Source organism: Acomys minous (assembly GCF_964271855.1).
Source record: "Acomys minous genome assembly, chromosome: 8".
Taxonomy (NCBI): domain Eukaryota; kingdom Metazoa; phylum Chordata; class Mammalia; order Rodentia; family Muridae; genus Acomys; species Acomys minous.
In genome coordinates, this window is record NC_140489.1 from 80775349 (window position 1) to 80791804 (window position 16456).

The following is a 16456-nucleotide window of genomic DNA, read 5'->3' on the forward strand; positions in this document are numbered from 1 at the left end:
TTTTTCAATCACGAACATATGTGCAGTGATTCTCCACTGCAAAAAAACAAAATTCAGGCTCTGCTGTTGGCACTGAAAAAGAAAACAACTCTGTTGACTACAAACGAGCAAGGTAAAGCCCACGGTCTCTGTCAGCAGCACTGGCTCCCCACACGGCTATTACAGTAGCTCGGTGATGTAAGAGAGCACAGCCTTCCCTGGAAGGGCACACTACTATGTATGGACTTTCCAGGACTGAGCCCATTTTCAGAAAGCTCATAACTGGACCACCACCTTATGTGTACAGAAATATGCCCAGAGCTCATTATCCTTTTGGACATTTCGTTCGTTTATGTAAAAGCCTTCCACGCAGCAGTTGTAATCACAAAGTTGTTATAAATATTTATTATATAGATCTTTCCTGTCTACAGGGTTGGCCACATTTTTAGTGTGAACATTTTCTTTGTACCATTACAGGAAAAATTAGCAAGTTCTAGTTTACGGAATAAATAGCCATATGAACAATACCATCGTATGTTCTAGCATCTACTCCTAACGTCCTTAAGCTACTAGATGTTTTCAGAGCAAAGTGTGCAGCAGTGGACAGGATACCTTCCTTCTTTAAGCTGCTACATTATCAGATTATGCATATGAGCTAGCTCACTGTGCCTCTTTTTGCCCTGGTTTATAGGGAGCTCAACCATAAGCCTGGTGGTCAACTGCACCAGCCTCAGGTCCTAAATTCATCACTGAACTGTTTGGGTCAATAGTTGTGTATGTTCATATTATATTCCATACTTTTAGAAGTAGGTTGGATTAAAAACGTACATGAACAGCAGAGCATGGTGGCACACACCTTTATCCTAGCACTCAGGAGGTAGAAGCAGGTAGATCTCTGTGAGTTCAAGGCCAGCCTGGTCTACAAAGTGAGTTCCAGGAAAGCAAGTATTCTGTTATACAGAGAAACACACTGTCTCAAAACCAAAACCAAAACCAAACAAATAAACAAAAGAACAAAAATGTACATGAACAAATAAAATTTTCAGAAAAAAATGCCTGTCTTATAATGAATTTCCTACTGTTTCTGTTTAACATGTTTCTGCAAAAGTGGGAAGTCAGAAAGAACCTATTAGCTCAACTGTGAATTATGATTCAAAAAGAAAAAAAATACACCCCATTATTGTTATCCCTACTAAAAACCATACATTCCCGCTATATTATTAGCTACTGCATATAAAGGCAAATGGTTTTTTATTTAAACTATAACTTTTAAGATGACTCATCTCACAGTGGCATTGTTAGAGTATCAAATGAATGTTGACAATTTTATAAAACTTAACCCGAATATGAGAGGAGGACTGACTTCCTGGCAAGATAGTTCTCTTGCAATAACGAAGACTTAGGTCTTACCTGAACGACCTCAGCATTCGATAAGACTTTCCCAAATCTGACACTCGTCTGCAAAGTGGACCTACCGCCAACTCCATCTGAAACATGAGAGGATAGTCCACACTGTCAGCTCTGAACGCTAAACTTGGCACATGATCTGTATTTGTCAGTGTTTCCTTGTTGGGACAAAATACCTGATGTGAACAATTAGAGAAGAGTGACTTATTTGGGCCCCACAGCTCCTGAGGTTTCAGTTCATCAGGATGCAGGTCTGGAGGGGAACGGCAGCTCCCGATGGTGGCCAGGAAACGGAGAATGCCTGTGCCATGGATGGGTTTCCTTCCTTCTCCCCTCTTCCTCGAGGACCCATCGTGGCTGAGAAACCTACATTGAGGGCAGGTCTCCGCCCTCAGGTAGTCCTCTCTGGAAATCCCCTCCTAGGATACCTAGAGCAGTACTCTACTAAGCGCCTAGTACATTTTCAATCCAATCAGGTTGACAGATTTAACCATTACCTTACCTTAGTCCTCAAACGTTGTAGTCTTTGTTAACTGGCTGTGAAACATGTTTGGAAGCCACTTAAATTTATTAAAAGGTAAAGACTTCAATGATACTTCTTACCAGAGTTCAAATCATGTCTTAGTTTAGACATTGAGAAAAGGGTGTTCTAGACTATGCACTTGTATTCTAAGTAGGCACTATAAGTCTCTCATAGTCACTGTAATGGATGAAAAGTTTTATCAGTCAGCATGGTCCAAGTGATTACAAAGTTTTAGCTTTGGAGATTTTGGTGCCACATAAGTGGCAGAATTCCAAACTACATCACTATGAGGTGGTCCTGAATAAGTTACTTAATTCTCTGTCTTAGCTTTGTTATATGACACTTGGAGATGATAACTAATTACTATAATCACAGAAATTAAATGTATAGGCTCCACTTGCATGGCATGTAAGTATTCATTAATAAAGCATGTGCTGCCAGCCAAGGACAATATGTACAGTAAACTTCAAACCCCAAACCAGATCTAACCAATAGACAGGACAGTCTCCACAGTTGAGTGGAGAGTGGGGACTGACTTTCATATGAACTTAGGTCCACCATATTTGACTACGTCCCCTGGATGGGGAGACCTGGTGGCCCTCAGAGGAAGGATTACAGGCTACCAAGAAGAGACTTGATACCCTATGAGCATATACAGGAGGAGAAAGTCCCCCTCAGTCACAGTCATAGGAGAGAGGAGTAGAGGGAAAGCAGGAGGGAGAGAGGAATGGGAGGATACAAGGGATGGGATAACAATGAGATGTAATATGAATGAATTAATAAAAAAGATATTAATAAAAAAGAAAGCTGGTGCTGGCCAGATGGCTGGGGGTTAAGAACTCTTGAAGAGGATCAGGGTTCAGTTCTCAGCGTCCACATGGCAGCAGCTCATAATTGCTTATAATTTCGGTCTCAGGGATCCTGTGCTGCCTTCTGTGCTCTGCAGGCACCAGGCACACAGGTAGTGAATATACATAAATGAAGGCAAATCCTCAAACATATAAAATAAAAGCAAACTAGGTCTTTAAAAATTCTGAAATTATCAGTATTTAATTTTTTCTTATTTAAAATATTAATCTGTCCCTGAACGCAGCGCCTTAGACCGCTCCGCCATCCCCACGGCCAGCCTGGTCTACAAAGTGAGTCCAGGACAGCCAAGGTTACACAGAGAAACCCTGTCTCGAAAAACCAAAAAAAAAAAAAAAAAAAAAAAAATATTAATCTGTCCCTGTGTAAAAAACTAGCAAATGTTGGATTTACTTCTTTTTATTTTCCTTGTTTGACTGGAAATTCTACTTGACATTAACTGGCTCCTGGTTCTTTATCTCCCACATGCTCATGCAAATTGTTTGCAATATGTGGTACTCAAGAGGAAAACTGGTTCTCCAAATTCACTAAAAACGTGCTCCATGGTAAAGACCAGTTACAAAACGACTGAGGACAGGTTATCCCTGATAGTGCAGCATCTTTATTCAACAGAGACACAGGGAAGGAACAGTCACAAGCATCACCGCTCTGATGAAAACCCACTGGAAGGTCTTTGCCAATGGCGACCCTAGAGCCCTAGTCAATCACTCCTTTGTGAAGCAAGTTCTACTCCCTCCTCACAGCCAGGTACCAAACACCTATGAGAATAAAGTGGAAAACTAGAACTCGACCGTCTTTCCTTCAAGAATTCTCAAATTTAGTGAAGGAGATTTTTTTTACATGTGCAAATGTACATGTAGACACAAATATAAAGCCCAAATACCTTAATGATTCTACTGAATGTTAATTGTGTTACTGACATAAACAGACATACATATATAAATATGCACATAGATATCATTAGGCAAAAATCAAAGTCCCCATGAGAATACTTGCCAGGAGCACTGAGGAGCGCAAGGCAGCCTGTTCGCGATGCTTTAGTGTTAGGTCAGTGTTGATCTTCTGGTACAGAAGAGTCAAAATAAACACTGAACATTCAGAATAAGCACTGCATGTTTTAAAGGGCAACCTCTTACCTGGTTAGAAAACTCTAAAATATGGAGACTAAAGAAATGAGAATGTAAAGAAGAAAAAGCCAGTATTCTTGCTGACAGAACAGCTAGGAACTACTGTTTTCAAACTCAAAAGACAGGGCCAGCGGGCTTTTCTTTGAGCCCTGGGTAGCTTATTTGCTTGCCAGGGAGTTCTGGTTTCCTTCAGAATAAAACGCTTTTTTTGCATTGAGCACAAGTAAATATGGACTTGGCACATGTCTCCGATTGGCTAATTCTAACCCAGCACTAACTGTGGTGTGCATATAAGTAAGGGTTTCCAAGCACGGATTTGTGCTGGAGTTTCCATGGCACACTTTGGTCATTTCCCCCCATTACCCTTGTGGTTCATTATCTTCAAAGATCAACCCAAACAACCTTTGACTTAGACCTGGAGTAAGACTTAAATGTTAAAACAATTAAGTAGCTACAGGAAAGTTCCTATATGAAAGATCATCACTTCAAACGATTGTGAACTCCATGATGACACAGAAAAGTTCTCCGTCACAGGACAATTTCAAAAGGCTAAATGTTTCAGATATACATTTTTAATCTAAAACAGACCCCAAGGACTGAAAACCATTTCCCTTTAAACAAGGAAGGTCATGCTGCAGGAGGGAGTGCTCTGTTAGAGGAGTCTGCAGGCTTAAGATGGACACTCAGTGGCCAGCGTCTGGGCTGTTACCCTGCCCCACTGATGCTCTGTACCCACCATGTGCTTGGTTAACCACAGGGCCCACCCAGATGTTTCAGGGGCATTGCCTTAACACTGTCCAAGAGAAGGAAAGGCAAGAGGAAACAGAACCAAGATAAGAAGTTTGGTTTTTTTTCTAACTTTACATTTTCTAGGCGATGTGGGCAAGATAAAAATGTATACTTAAAGGGCACCAGAAAATTTATAAATAGAACCTGCTAGGAGTACCACTAAATAATTTAATTCCAACTTCAATAGCTGTCCTTTCCCTCAGAGAAAAAAAGAGACAAGTGGGGTGGAGGGGGAAGATGGTACTGCAGCAGGCACTGTGGGCATGTGTGTCCTGACTGGGGCTTGGCAGAACCCTGGGGGCCTTGGACAAGCTCAGGGCTTTTTGAACTGCTGTGTGATTAGTGTAGCCGCAGAGGCCATGTGGTCACAGCAGGAAATTAATTACCTGTAGGAAGCCACCTCATGCTCATGACCTAATTCCTAAGGGGGCTGAAGGCTGGGCGCGTCCCTCACCAGGGCCCTCCAGATGGCAGCCTACACTGCTTTTCTCTACACACATGGCCCTGAGGAGGTTAGGATTATTTAAAGAATCCTTAAAATGCTTCACTATTTGTCTTTACATCTAATTTTATGTCAAAGTTTCCCCAAATTCCTTCTACTGGTCTTTTCTTGAACTCTGCTTATGGCCAAACAGCAGGAACTTTCACCACAAGAACCCTTTTGAAACCCACAGAGAACTGGATGGCCTTGTTGAATCGTGATTACAAATTGATAGACCTTTCAATAATGAGCCTGCTAAAAGGCTCTGGCCCCCAGCTGATGCGTTCGAGGCATACAAATTTCAGAGAAATGTTATTTAAGTATTTTGACTAATCCAGACAAAACATGTCCAACAAAACAGGACTCTGAAAGCTGAGGTTAGACACATACTTGCAGCTGTGGCAAGGAAAAACCAAAAACCAACAACCAAAACCCTAGTGAAATCAAAACCCAAGTTCAAATTTTAATTAAGAAAAAAAATGGAGTAGGGATCAGGACCTGGGAAGGGTTTGCTAACACAGTCACAAACACAGTGCTTCCGCATGTCTTTCCTGCGCCCATGCCTCCTGGGAGGCAGGCTAAGAGGAAAGGTGGGATCTTCCTGAACATGCTGTGCAAACCAAGCCCTACTGCAGGGCTAGATGTCCACTGAGCACAGAGAAACACAGGAGAAGCCGTCAAGCGTAAGTAGTAACAGACGGATGAGTTTCAGTTGTCCTAAAGGGGAAATGGCCTCAGAAGGTAAAGTGTCTTAAGAAAACCTAACAGATACAATGCTGAGTGCTGCAGCGTTGGGGAGCTGGAGGCGCAGTCCAACACTGGAGGCTGTGCGCCTAAGTCAGGGCTAGCTGCAGTGGGGGTTGTAAAGGACAGTCCTTGCCATCGCTCAAGAGAACACATCATTAAAATAAAGCCTCAAACAACAAGCCTGTCTCCTACAGCACTCTCACTCTGGCCATCTCCTGCTCAGCTGCCACTCTAATGGGACTTGAAGTGCTGCCTCCAGGAAAGTGACTCAAGAGCCAGCTGGAGAAGAATGCAAATAAGCTGGTGGGTGGGGGAGGGAGCCCAGCAGAGGGAGGAGGGTAGAACAGAAAAACAAAACCTAGGCAGAGAGGGGACAGGAGAGAGACCTGCCAGAGAACAGCTTATGATATTTTAAAGGAATAAGACAGGTCCTCAGACCCACGGACACAACTCTTTCCATAAGTCATTATTCACAGACAGAATGAAGATGACAAAAATGGGTAAGGTTAAACCAGTTTAATGGGAGCATGTAATTAATTTCTGTTCTCACATGTGGCTACTAAAGGTACCTTTCCCAAAGGAAGGCTCTTTTTGTGTGGGCTACAGTTTCACAGACCTCATTTGGGGATGAGAGTAACTAACTGCTCATTCAGTTATAAGCAAAGGGGATGGTGGCTTCTGAAAGTCAGGTTTGCGTTATAAGTGTGCTAGAGTGTGGGTGCATCTGACAGCTGTCACCCTGCGCAGGAGGCCCAGGACATGCCCCCAGACACACAGGGCAGTCAGCATTGACACCAGCACTTATCTTTATGGCCAAGGAGGATCTGACCAACCACTATGAAGACTCCATATGAGTAACTACTTACATTAGTAAAGCTAACAGCTTTGAGAGGTCTAAGAAATGGGTTCACCCTTGACATATACATGAGAATGAAGCTCCTAAGAAAATCAGGTACTTAGGGTGTTTTGTTTTGTTTTGTTTTTCTCTGCCTCTGATTACTGAAAGGTAAAAGGGGAAAAATCAGGTAGCTTGGAGTAATTTTAAGGCTAGCCACAGGGGCAAAAAGTACTGTAGTTAATGGAGAACCCAAACCATCAGAATGTCTCTTCAGTGAAGCTGAACACAGCCCTGGAGCAGACAAACTCACTAGAAGGTCACTGATGGGCTGGAATTCTTCCTCTTCTCAGGACAACATGCTGCCCCTTTCCTGCTGTTTGAAAAGTTATCTCATTGCCTACACCATTTTGAGAAAGTAAATTAATTATTATTATTACTATTGGCTTCTGGGGTGTTTGTGTGTGAGAAAATAGCAAGAATGTGAACTGTTGCTTACCTGGGGCATAAGATACTTTGCCTTAATCCTGAATGATCAAAATGAAGGATGATAATTTTGTTAAAGAGAAAATGCAAAAATTATATTTGATAAAATATTTTAAGACTCTTATGTGTAGCCAATTAGTGTCAAGTCGGTTTTCTTTGCTCTTTTGCTGCATAAATAGTTAAGAGGCTGACTTTGGGTATTCATTACTTAACAGGTCACAGTGAGGCTCAAACCTCATCAATTTACCTGTGCAAAATCAGTAGCAAGTCGTAGTTTTCCACCTTCACCAAGAGGTCTTACGAGACTGGCATTGCGGATAAAAAGTTCAATGGCTCTTTGGGCAATAGCTTCAGTGTTGTCAAAGACAAAATCCAAGCATTCAAAGTGCTTAAAATAGTCATTCATAACTCTGGCAATGAAACCCTGTAGCTCTTTCATGTACAAAGAACAAGGAACATCAGGCTTTCCTGAGCTGGATAATGACCTATAAAAGGAAGAAAAATTAGCATCAATGCACGAAGCTACAATCTTGCATATTTTTTGCCCCGGGTTACTATCTCAATCCTGTGCAACGCCCTCCCCCACCTCCCCCGTTAATGTATAAAGGCACCATTTTTTGTTTTGTTTTGCTAACTTAAAAATAAATGTTTAAATTGCATTCTTAAATTTGTGTTTAGATCCTGAGGGTTACTGAAGGAATTTTAGCATGCATTTACTTAAAGGATTATTAAGAGTAAAACACAGCTATCTGTCTTAGATGAATCACACCCTGGCTTTTCAAGCTTTGACCAGCTCCCAGCTCTCCATCCATGCCCATGTTTTGCCTGATAAGGGAATGTGTCAATAATAGACTCTGAAATGACATTTGACACTTTGCAAGGGCAGAGAATGCTTGGCGGCAGGCTCTGCTCCTGCGGCTGATCACATCACTCCAATGGCAGCACTGTGGCAGAGGGACTGGTTGTGTAACAATATGCACTGTGCAATTTTTTCTCTCCAGATGAGGAGGTTTGGAAAGGCTTTAATTTGGAACAGCAGATGATACCAGCTGTGCTCCATGATATACTATTTATAACTTATAAATGTTTACAACTGCCCTTTAAAGAATATATTCAAAGAATATGAAATATTTATAGGGAGGAGGGGTTATACCAGAATTAGAAATCACCTGATCCTAGCTAATAGATGAGATCATTGACTATATAATGCTGAATCTTTTCCAAAAAGCAAGGGAAATGTTTCAAACTGAGAACGATGCAGAGGAAATGCAGATGTCTACAGATGAACAACAAACATAACAGCTTCTCTGAGAACGAGTGCAAAGTGAGCCTGATGACTTCCCAGTAAAGCAATGGTGACTGTGAACAGAGGTCTCCCACTTCCCGAAGCAGACAGGACCAGGGAAATAAGCTTTTGGTCTGCTGGGAAGAGATTTTAACCAGATGTGAGAAAGACTCTCCTACTGACAGTGAGGTCACCAGCGGTACGTGGTACAGCATGCTCAGGCCCAGGCTCAGAGCAGAGTAGCATGCATCCTGAGCAGAGGAGCCTTGGTCAGTGATGGCAAGCACACATGGGGTCTGACTTCGCCGGACTCAGATCATCAACACATGGCCTATTTTTACTCATGTACAAGTATAGAGAGCTAAGCTGCAAAAGTTAAAATATTTTCCTATCTGTTTATTTATTTATTAGACAAACAGTAAACACATAATTGTGCCATACAGTGATACACAGCAGCATTGTTTACAATGTGTAAAGATAAAAAGAAAAAAATCTAACGAACACATTGATCACAGAAAATTCATATGTATTCCTTCTATCTGGCTATAACTTTATACCATTTGGCCAACATCAATGCATTATGCCAACTTTCAAACTCTAGGAACCACTGTCTGCTCTTGTCAGTCAGGTTCTACATGTAGACTGAGACCATATTTGGCTTCTGTGTCTGATGTAGTCTTACATAGTGTGTCTTCCAGGTTCATCTATGTTATGGCAATTAACAGGGATTCCTTCTTTTTGACAACTGGCTACTATTTCACTTTGCTTTGCTTGTTTATCTACTTAAAGATACACCAGAGAACCCACTACTTTCTGTCACTGTATATAGCACTGCAGTGAATGTGAACTACTGATTTCACACCGTAGGAAAACACATACTTAGAGTGTTTGCTTCTGAAACAGTGTCTTATAATGTAGTCCTGGAGGTCCTGGCACTCCCTGTGCAGGCCTGCTGGCTTTAAACTCATAGACCAGCAAACCCAGGCTACCCAGTCAGGATTTTCAGCTTTTTGAGGCACCTCTCTATAGTTGTCCCCAATACCCATACTAATTTACATTCTCATCAACAGTGTACATGGGTGGCTTACTTTTCTTTATATTCTTGCCAATACTTATAACTGTTTTGTCATTTTAGTAGCTAAAATGACCATTAAAAAGTACTGGCTTTAATCTGCATTTTTTTTCAGTAATGTGAGCTCTGTGTGTGTGTGTGTGTGTGGTGTGTGTGTGTGTGTGTGTGTGTGTGTGTGTGTGTGTGTGTGTGTGTTGTTTTCTTGTTTGTTGAGACAGAGTCTTGCTGTCCAGGCTAGCTTTAAATCTGATGTGACCAAGAACTCCTGAACTTCCGGTCTTGACCTCCCAAGTGCTGTAATAGCAGGCATACACCCCCATGTCCAGTTTATGCTTTGCTGGTGAGAGAACCAAACGTGCATACTAGGCCAGTACTCTGCCAGTGAGCTACATGCCCTGTTTGCATTTGTATATTCTTTTCTCAAATTGATTTAATCCCCTTCAATTTTTATTAGGTTATGCAGCAGTTTCCTCTCTATTGGGTCTCATTCTTCTACAGATTTGGAACCACTCCTTTACTAACGCTTTGCTTGGACACTCTTCCTCCCCATCCACCACCATCCCCTCAGTCCTTTCCTCTGATGTGCAGAGGCTGTTGAGTTGGAGCAATCCCATTCATCTGCTTTTACCTTTGCTCCTGAGCTTTTAGGAGTAAAGAGAAGGACACTGTCCACCGTGTTTTCCCCTAGTACGTGCATGAGTTCACTCTGCAGTATTAATCCATTCTGAGTCTGATGAGGTGTGAGATGCAGTGTTCCCAGCATTGCGCTGAAGAGACTGTCCTTTCCCACTGTGTTCTTGGCACCGTTATTGAACATCAAGTGGGCTCTCTAGTCTATTCCATTGGACAATGATTTCTTTTCGTTTTTAATGCCAGTATCTTACTATGAATCACTAACAACAGCTTTTTAAATATGTTTTTAGTTTATTTTGAATTAGTCATACGTGTATATATGCATGTGTGTTTGTGTGAGTGTGGGCGAGGGCCAAGGTATAAGGAGCTCTGAGGACAACAAAGGTGGACCAATGCTGCATTTGATGAAATGATTATATGACTTTTGCTCATCATTTTAATAATATGACACATTTGAATACATATGTTATTCTACCCTTGTATCCTAACTCTCACTTCTTCCTGGAAAACATCACTTCTAAATCCTTAAAGTCCTGCTGCATTTGTTCTGCTGAACGCTGCTGAAGATTTCATGCCAGTGTTCAGGAGGATACTAATCTGTCATTTTCTCTTCTCATATCCTTGTCTGACTAGCCTCATAAAAAGTGGACAGTCTTTGGTTTTTTGTTTGTTTATTTGTTTTGTTTTTTGTAGTTTGAGAAGAATCCACGTTAGTGCTTTCTTTAAGTGGTAAACTTTACCCGTGGAGCCATTAGTTCCTGCTCTTTTCCTTGACAGGAAATTTTCAAATTACTGATTCAATTTTATTACTGCTGAGATTTACTATTTTTTTCTTGAGTCTGTGTTGGTCAGTTACATGTGTCTAGGGACCCACATACAACTCCATGACATGTGTAATCACCCACATTCCTACAGCAGTGCACATGGGTTCCTTTGCAAATGTCTTTGCCAGCTCCTATCTCTGTACTGGTTTTGTTTGTTTTGCTGTTGCTTTCCACCATACTGTGACTGCACTTGGGATCTGGGGCCACTAGGCAAATGCTATAGCACTGAGTATCTTCAGAGCACCTCCCCCAGCCCTGCTGTTGATCACAGAGGCAGATGTTACTAGGTTGCCACGACTGGTCTAGAGCCTGCTCTGTAACGCAGGACAGCCCTAAGAGCAGTGACTGTCATGCCACTTATCCAGGCTTAGTCTATGATTTCTCCGATTTCTCTTATTTAATTTTAATATCCCCATGGTCAGCAGAGATATGTGGTCAGGCAGTGGTGGCACACACTTTTAATCCTAGCACTTGGAAAGCAAACTCTTCAAGTTTGAACCCAGGACACCCTGGCCTACAGAGTGAGTTCCAGAATAGCCAGAGTTATGCAGAGAAACCCTGTCTCAGAAAACAAAATAAAACAAAACCCAAAACAACAAACACATGATATGAGTCATATGCTATTGTTTTTATCCTCTTAAATTTATTCAGGTCAGTTTTATGGTCTTAATGAACGCTCCCTGGAAAACATCCCATATGCCAGAGATGAGTAGGCATTTTGCATGTGTTTGTTGGGTCCATTTCTTCTAAGGTACCACTCAAGTTTCTGTACTGTGACCTGTCATTGGAAGGTTTATTATTCTGTTATAGATTCTTTAAATATCTGTTTATATTTAGGTGATCTGATTCAGGAGCATTTTTAAAGAATTTCCAAATAATGAATTGACCCCTTTATCATTTTATAAAGTTTTCTAAGTAATATTTTACAACTTTTGACCTAAAACCTATTTTTATTAAGTATACCTATACCTGTTCTCTTTTGGTTCCCATTACATGGAATACCTTTTTCACCCCTTTGTTTTCAGTTTATGTATGTTACTAACGCTGAGATGAGTCTCCTGTGAAGGTGAAACCTACTTGGCCTCTCAGATTCTTTATGCTTTATCCAAAGCATCAGACTCCTTCTACACTGGAGGAGTGTGTCTATGTTGTGATCTGTTCAGATGCACTAACTTCACTGAGCTGCAGGAAATAGCATATTGGAACAAGTTTCAGAAGCATGTGTTAGGGTAAGTGAAATTATGCTTCAGATGAAAGTTAACATACTTATTATCAAATCTCCTTGTGAGTTAGAAGCCTGGTGTAAATTTACTCGAATACAAATCAATCCCCCCAGTTACTCTAAAGCCTTGACTAGTAGGTTCTCAACAAGCTCTGTAGGTGCCTCAGGGTCTTCCTAAGAGCAGTCTATGCAGCAGCTGAGAATGAAGTTAAAATTAAGCACACATACAACTGAGAACTGGTAGATGTGCATCTCCATGTCACCAGGTTTGTATGCAGTTTTTCCTGTAGACTTTCCTAATGCTGTGGCCCTTTAATACAGTTCCTCACGTTACAGTAACCCCCAACCATAGTTATTTTCACTGCTACTTCCTAACTATAAGTTTGCTGTTGTTATGAGTTGTAATGTAAACATCTGTGTTTTCTGATGGTCTTAGGTGACTCGTGTAAAAGGGTTGTTCAAGCCTGAAAGGACTAGAGACCCACAGGGTGAGAAGGGATGCCTTAGAGGGAATCCACCACTCCTGCAGAGATCCTGGGCCCTTCTCTTATCACCTGCTTTCCTTACCCAAAACCCTCATTAGACAGGACTCTCCTTATGTTAAACATGATTAGAAACTCCAAGGAAGGGCAAGTCTTAAAGGGCTGAGAGAGCTTGCTCTCAAAGCCAGGGCAGGAATCAGATGTATCCTCAGGAAGGCTGTCGTGCCTGAGCCAGGGAATCACACAGGTAGAGAAGAGGAGGATGTCAGTGAGAGGAAGGAAAATGAGGAGAGAGCAAGATGGCACCGAATACCCACTCCTGAAACACTGAGCTGAATCTACAAAGCTTGCTCTGTCTCAACAGAGAGAGATGGTGGAAACCAGAACAGGAGACTGTGGTGTAAGATTCACCATGGAGGAGGCAAGGAGCCGATGCCAAGCACAAGAATAAAGCTGCCTGGCAAGGAGAGTGCCGAGTAGGAGGGGTAGGGAATGAAAAGTCTAGGCAGTGAGGGCTAGTAACAGTTCTGGGGAAATGCTTTACCCAGAAAAGTCTTCCTGATGCATAGTGATGATTATGGCCTCAACCGCATCTGCCACTGACGTCAGCAAGGGCTGGATGGCGTTCCCCATAAGATCGTGAATTGTCTGACAAAGAGAAACAGAAGCAAAATTAGAGAAACCAACACAAAGAAATCTGAGGAAAACGTGAGAAACATTTTGTCTAACAGTTTTCATATTCTATCAGAGTCAAATCCATAGTTTGGCTAACTTAAGTGTGCTTCTCGCCCTCACCACTGTCAGCAATGACTTGCAAAGCTTAAAATTCCTCCAACCATCTCACTTGGCAAAAGGGTTACTGGTTAAAAGAGCCCATGGAGAAAGCAAGCCACATGAGGGAGCAGGCAGTCCACCACAGAGTGAAGAGAGACCAGTAACGTGCTCTTGTTGTGGTTTTTCAAATACGTGAAACAAGCAGTCCCTTAAAAATCAAAACATTACCATATTGTTTCCACCAGAGTGAACAGAGCAAACATCAGTGATTCCCCCAGCATGGGAAAGTTAGGGACCTCACAAGGTAGTTCCCATGGAGAATTCCACAGCCCTGATTCTCAACCAAAGGTAGGCTTGTTCCTGGGGAATATCTGGTAGGGCTTTGTGGTGAGAATTTCAGAATTCCGTTTTAATCCCAGGTGTGGGGATATGAGGAATCTTCACAGCAGGTGACTATGATTTGCCTCCTGCTCAGCAGGGCATGGTTCTGCCAGCTACAGATAGTTTTTGTGAGTGTGTGACATTTGGAGTTCTGGGGACATTTCAGAGGTTATATAAATGCTAGGGCCCTGAGAGGTTGTGGTTGTGGTTTATCAAGTAGTCATGCTCGAAGCAAAGATCCAGACAGCAAAGATCAAGTTTGCCCAAGTAACCCGATGCCCCTAATCAGCAGAAGTTAGTCTAACAACAACGCCTCCTTTCCCCTCTATTCTTTTTTCTCTCCTAACTAGTGTTAGAGGGTTGAAAGGGAAGAAGGGGTGGAGAAGGGTGGACGAGAGAAAGGAACCCACAGTGTAGCAAGTGCTGGCTATGGGGTTTGAAGAGATGTGTCACCAGTGTCTAGCAGTGGGTGACAATGATCCTACAGGTGGGACCGCATTCCAGAGATCTACAAGCCAGAGCAGCCCCCTGCTCGGGTGGGAAGCCTGTGGAAGAGCTATGGGCTTAGTTAAGGGGGGGTTAGTTTTTGTGTGCAAATGCCAACCAGAATACTATAAACACTCCAAATAAAAAACTGTAGGCACACTACTCATGCTTCAGGGGTGATTAAAATCACATGACAGATAATCAAGGCTCAAAATAATTGAAGCCAATAAGAAAAGAATGAGGAGGATACTTATCCATTAAGTCTCCACATGTCATCTGTAGGCTTTAATCTGTCAAGATAATAGGCATTATATACCCCTCCCCGTGTGTGTGTGTGTGTGTGTGTGTGTGTGAGAGAGAGAGAGAGAGAGAGAGAGAGAGAGAGAGAGAGAGAGAGTGAGAGAGAGAGAGAGAGAGACACAATCTGCAGTCTAGTGATACAGATAAGGGATGGTAGTTACTTGAATATCCCAACAGAGTGTAATGGGATCACACAGGGCCTTCACTGCATGCTGAAAAGACAGGTGAAAGAAAGAAAGAAAGAAAGAAAGAAAGAAAGAAAGAAAGAAAGAAAGAAAAAGAAAGATGGAAAGGTGTTTGTTTGAACTGAATCTCTGACAAATAGGGAGGAAACAGAAAGATAGTACTAGGAACACATGTGTCAAAGCCACAAGAGCCTGAGAATGGTGATCTTCCTGGGGACCCACAGGGCACAGAGCATAGAGACTGACTGCAAGAGGAGCAGCTGGAGTGTGCTCTCGGTGAGGTACCAGAAGCATGGAGTTTATCAGGAAGGGATGCAGAGACCAGTGATAAGATACAGTCAAGATTGCAATTTAGGAAAACAATCATATTGGATATTAGCCTAAGGGATTAGACTGAAGGCAGGAAAACAATTATGAGACTGCAGGAGATACTGATGCCAAATGAACCAATTAGACACAGCAAGATCTGCAAAGTTAGACCTGCAAAGCTGAGGAGAGTTAAGAGCACACATGATTTTCCCTTTAGTATTTACTAACACTAGTGGCTAAACATTGCATATAAAAGCAGCAGAAGTTGATTTGGGGATATAAGGAAGAAAAAAAAGAAGTTCAGTCAGAGTCAAGAATTAGAAATTTGAAAATGCAGTGGGCTATTAGGTAGGTACCTACTTCCTGAGACGTTTTGATGAGCTTTTGTAGTCACCAGCTTTTGAGACAGGAGAGAAACCAAGAGAGTGAACGATTCTAGAGATTACCACATAGGTTAATGGCAAATGCCACTTAAAGGACACAAACAATAGGTGTCCTTGAAGGATTGTGAGGAGAAACATTAATTTAGTAAGTAATTTTACTTAGAAATAAGCTATTATTTCTCCAAAGAATTTTTATTCTCTCTAGTTTATACTATACATGAAATAATTTACACAGAGAAGTTCAGAGATCAGAAGACCATCCAAAGCTATGGATGAAAGAATACAACAGCGTAGACCCGGCGTATGTCTGCCCCTATGAGCTCTGGCTGTACTCCGGGAAGAGAAACTAAAGTGACCTTAGAAAAAAAGTAAAGACTGTCTCTAAAAGGCAGAGTTTTCTGCTTATGATGTGAAAGAGCATCTAACTAAAAACAAAACACCTGCTGGAGAACTCAGGAGATACAACCCAGGCAGCTTCTGAGATGCCTGGCAGGCTAGGATAACTAGGCAGCCGTCTGAGCCCCCTGGGCGGCCTTGCTCTCAGCGGACTACAGTAAGGACAGGGCAATGGTAAGTGGCAAAAACCATTGTGATGTTTTTTGGTTTGTTTAGTGTTATTTTTTTTCCTTACTTTTCTGACCCTCATCCCTCTTTCTCACTCTTCATTCCCACTGGTCCCTTTCCTGCTCCCAAGTGGTACTCTGTAGCAATGCAATATTCTGAAAATCTCTCTTACATTCTAAGAGACTATAACTTTTTGCTGGACCTCGCAGCCAGAGTTAATACACATCTTGAAGGCACTTAGGACTTAAGACTGCTAGTCTGCTGTGTACTCAGCCTGTTTATTTAACCTGCCTTTGAGAGAACAATGTGACAACT

At 42.0% G+C, this 16456-nt stretch overlaps 1 protein-coding gene across 3 annotated transcripts in view; it reads right to left on the reverse strand.

The window, feature by feature from the left end:
- COG5 (component of oligomeric golgi complex 5) overlaps positions 1 to 16456 on the reverse strand; it is a 300644-nt gene that overhangs the window by 24363 nt on the left and 259825 nt on the right. For all 3 annotated transcript variants that reach the window (XM_084791836.1, XM_084791834.1, XM_084791835.1), the window contains 3 exons: positions 13304 to 13407; positions 7489 to 7726; positions 1390 to 1466 (listed from right to left, as the gene is read on the reverse strand). In XM_084791836.1, coding sequence (XP_084647962.1) covers positions 1390 to 1466; positions 7489 to 7726; positions 13304 to 13407 — 419 coding nt within the window. The remainder of the gene's footprint in view (positions 1 to 1389; positions 1467 to 7488; positions 7727 to 13303; positions 13408 to 16456) is intronic.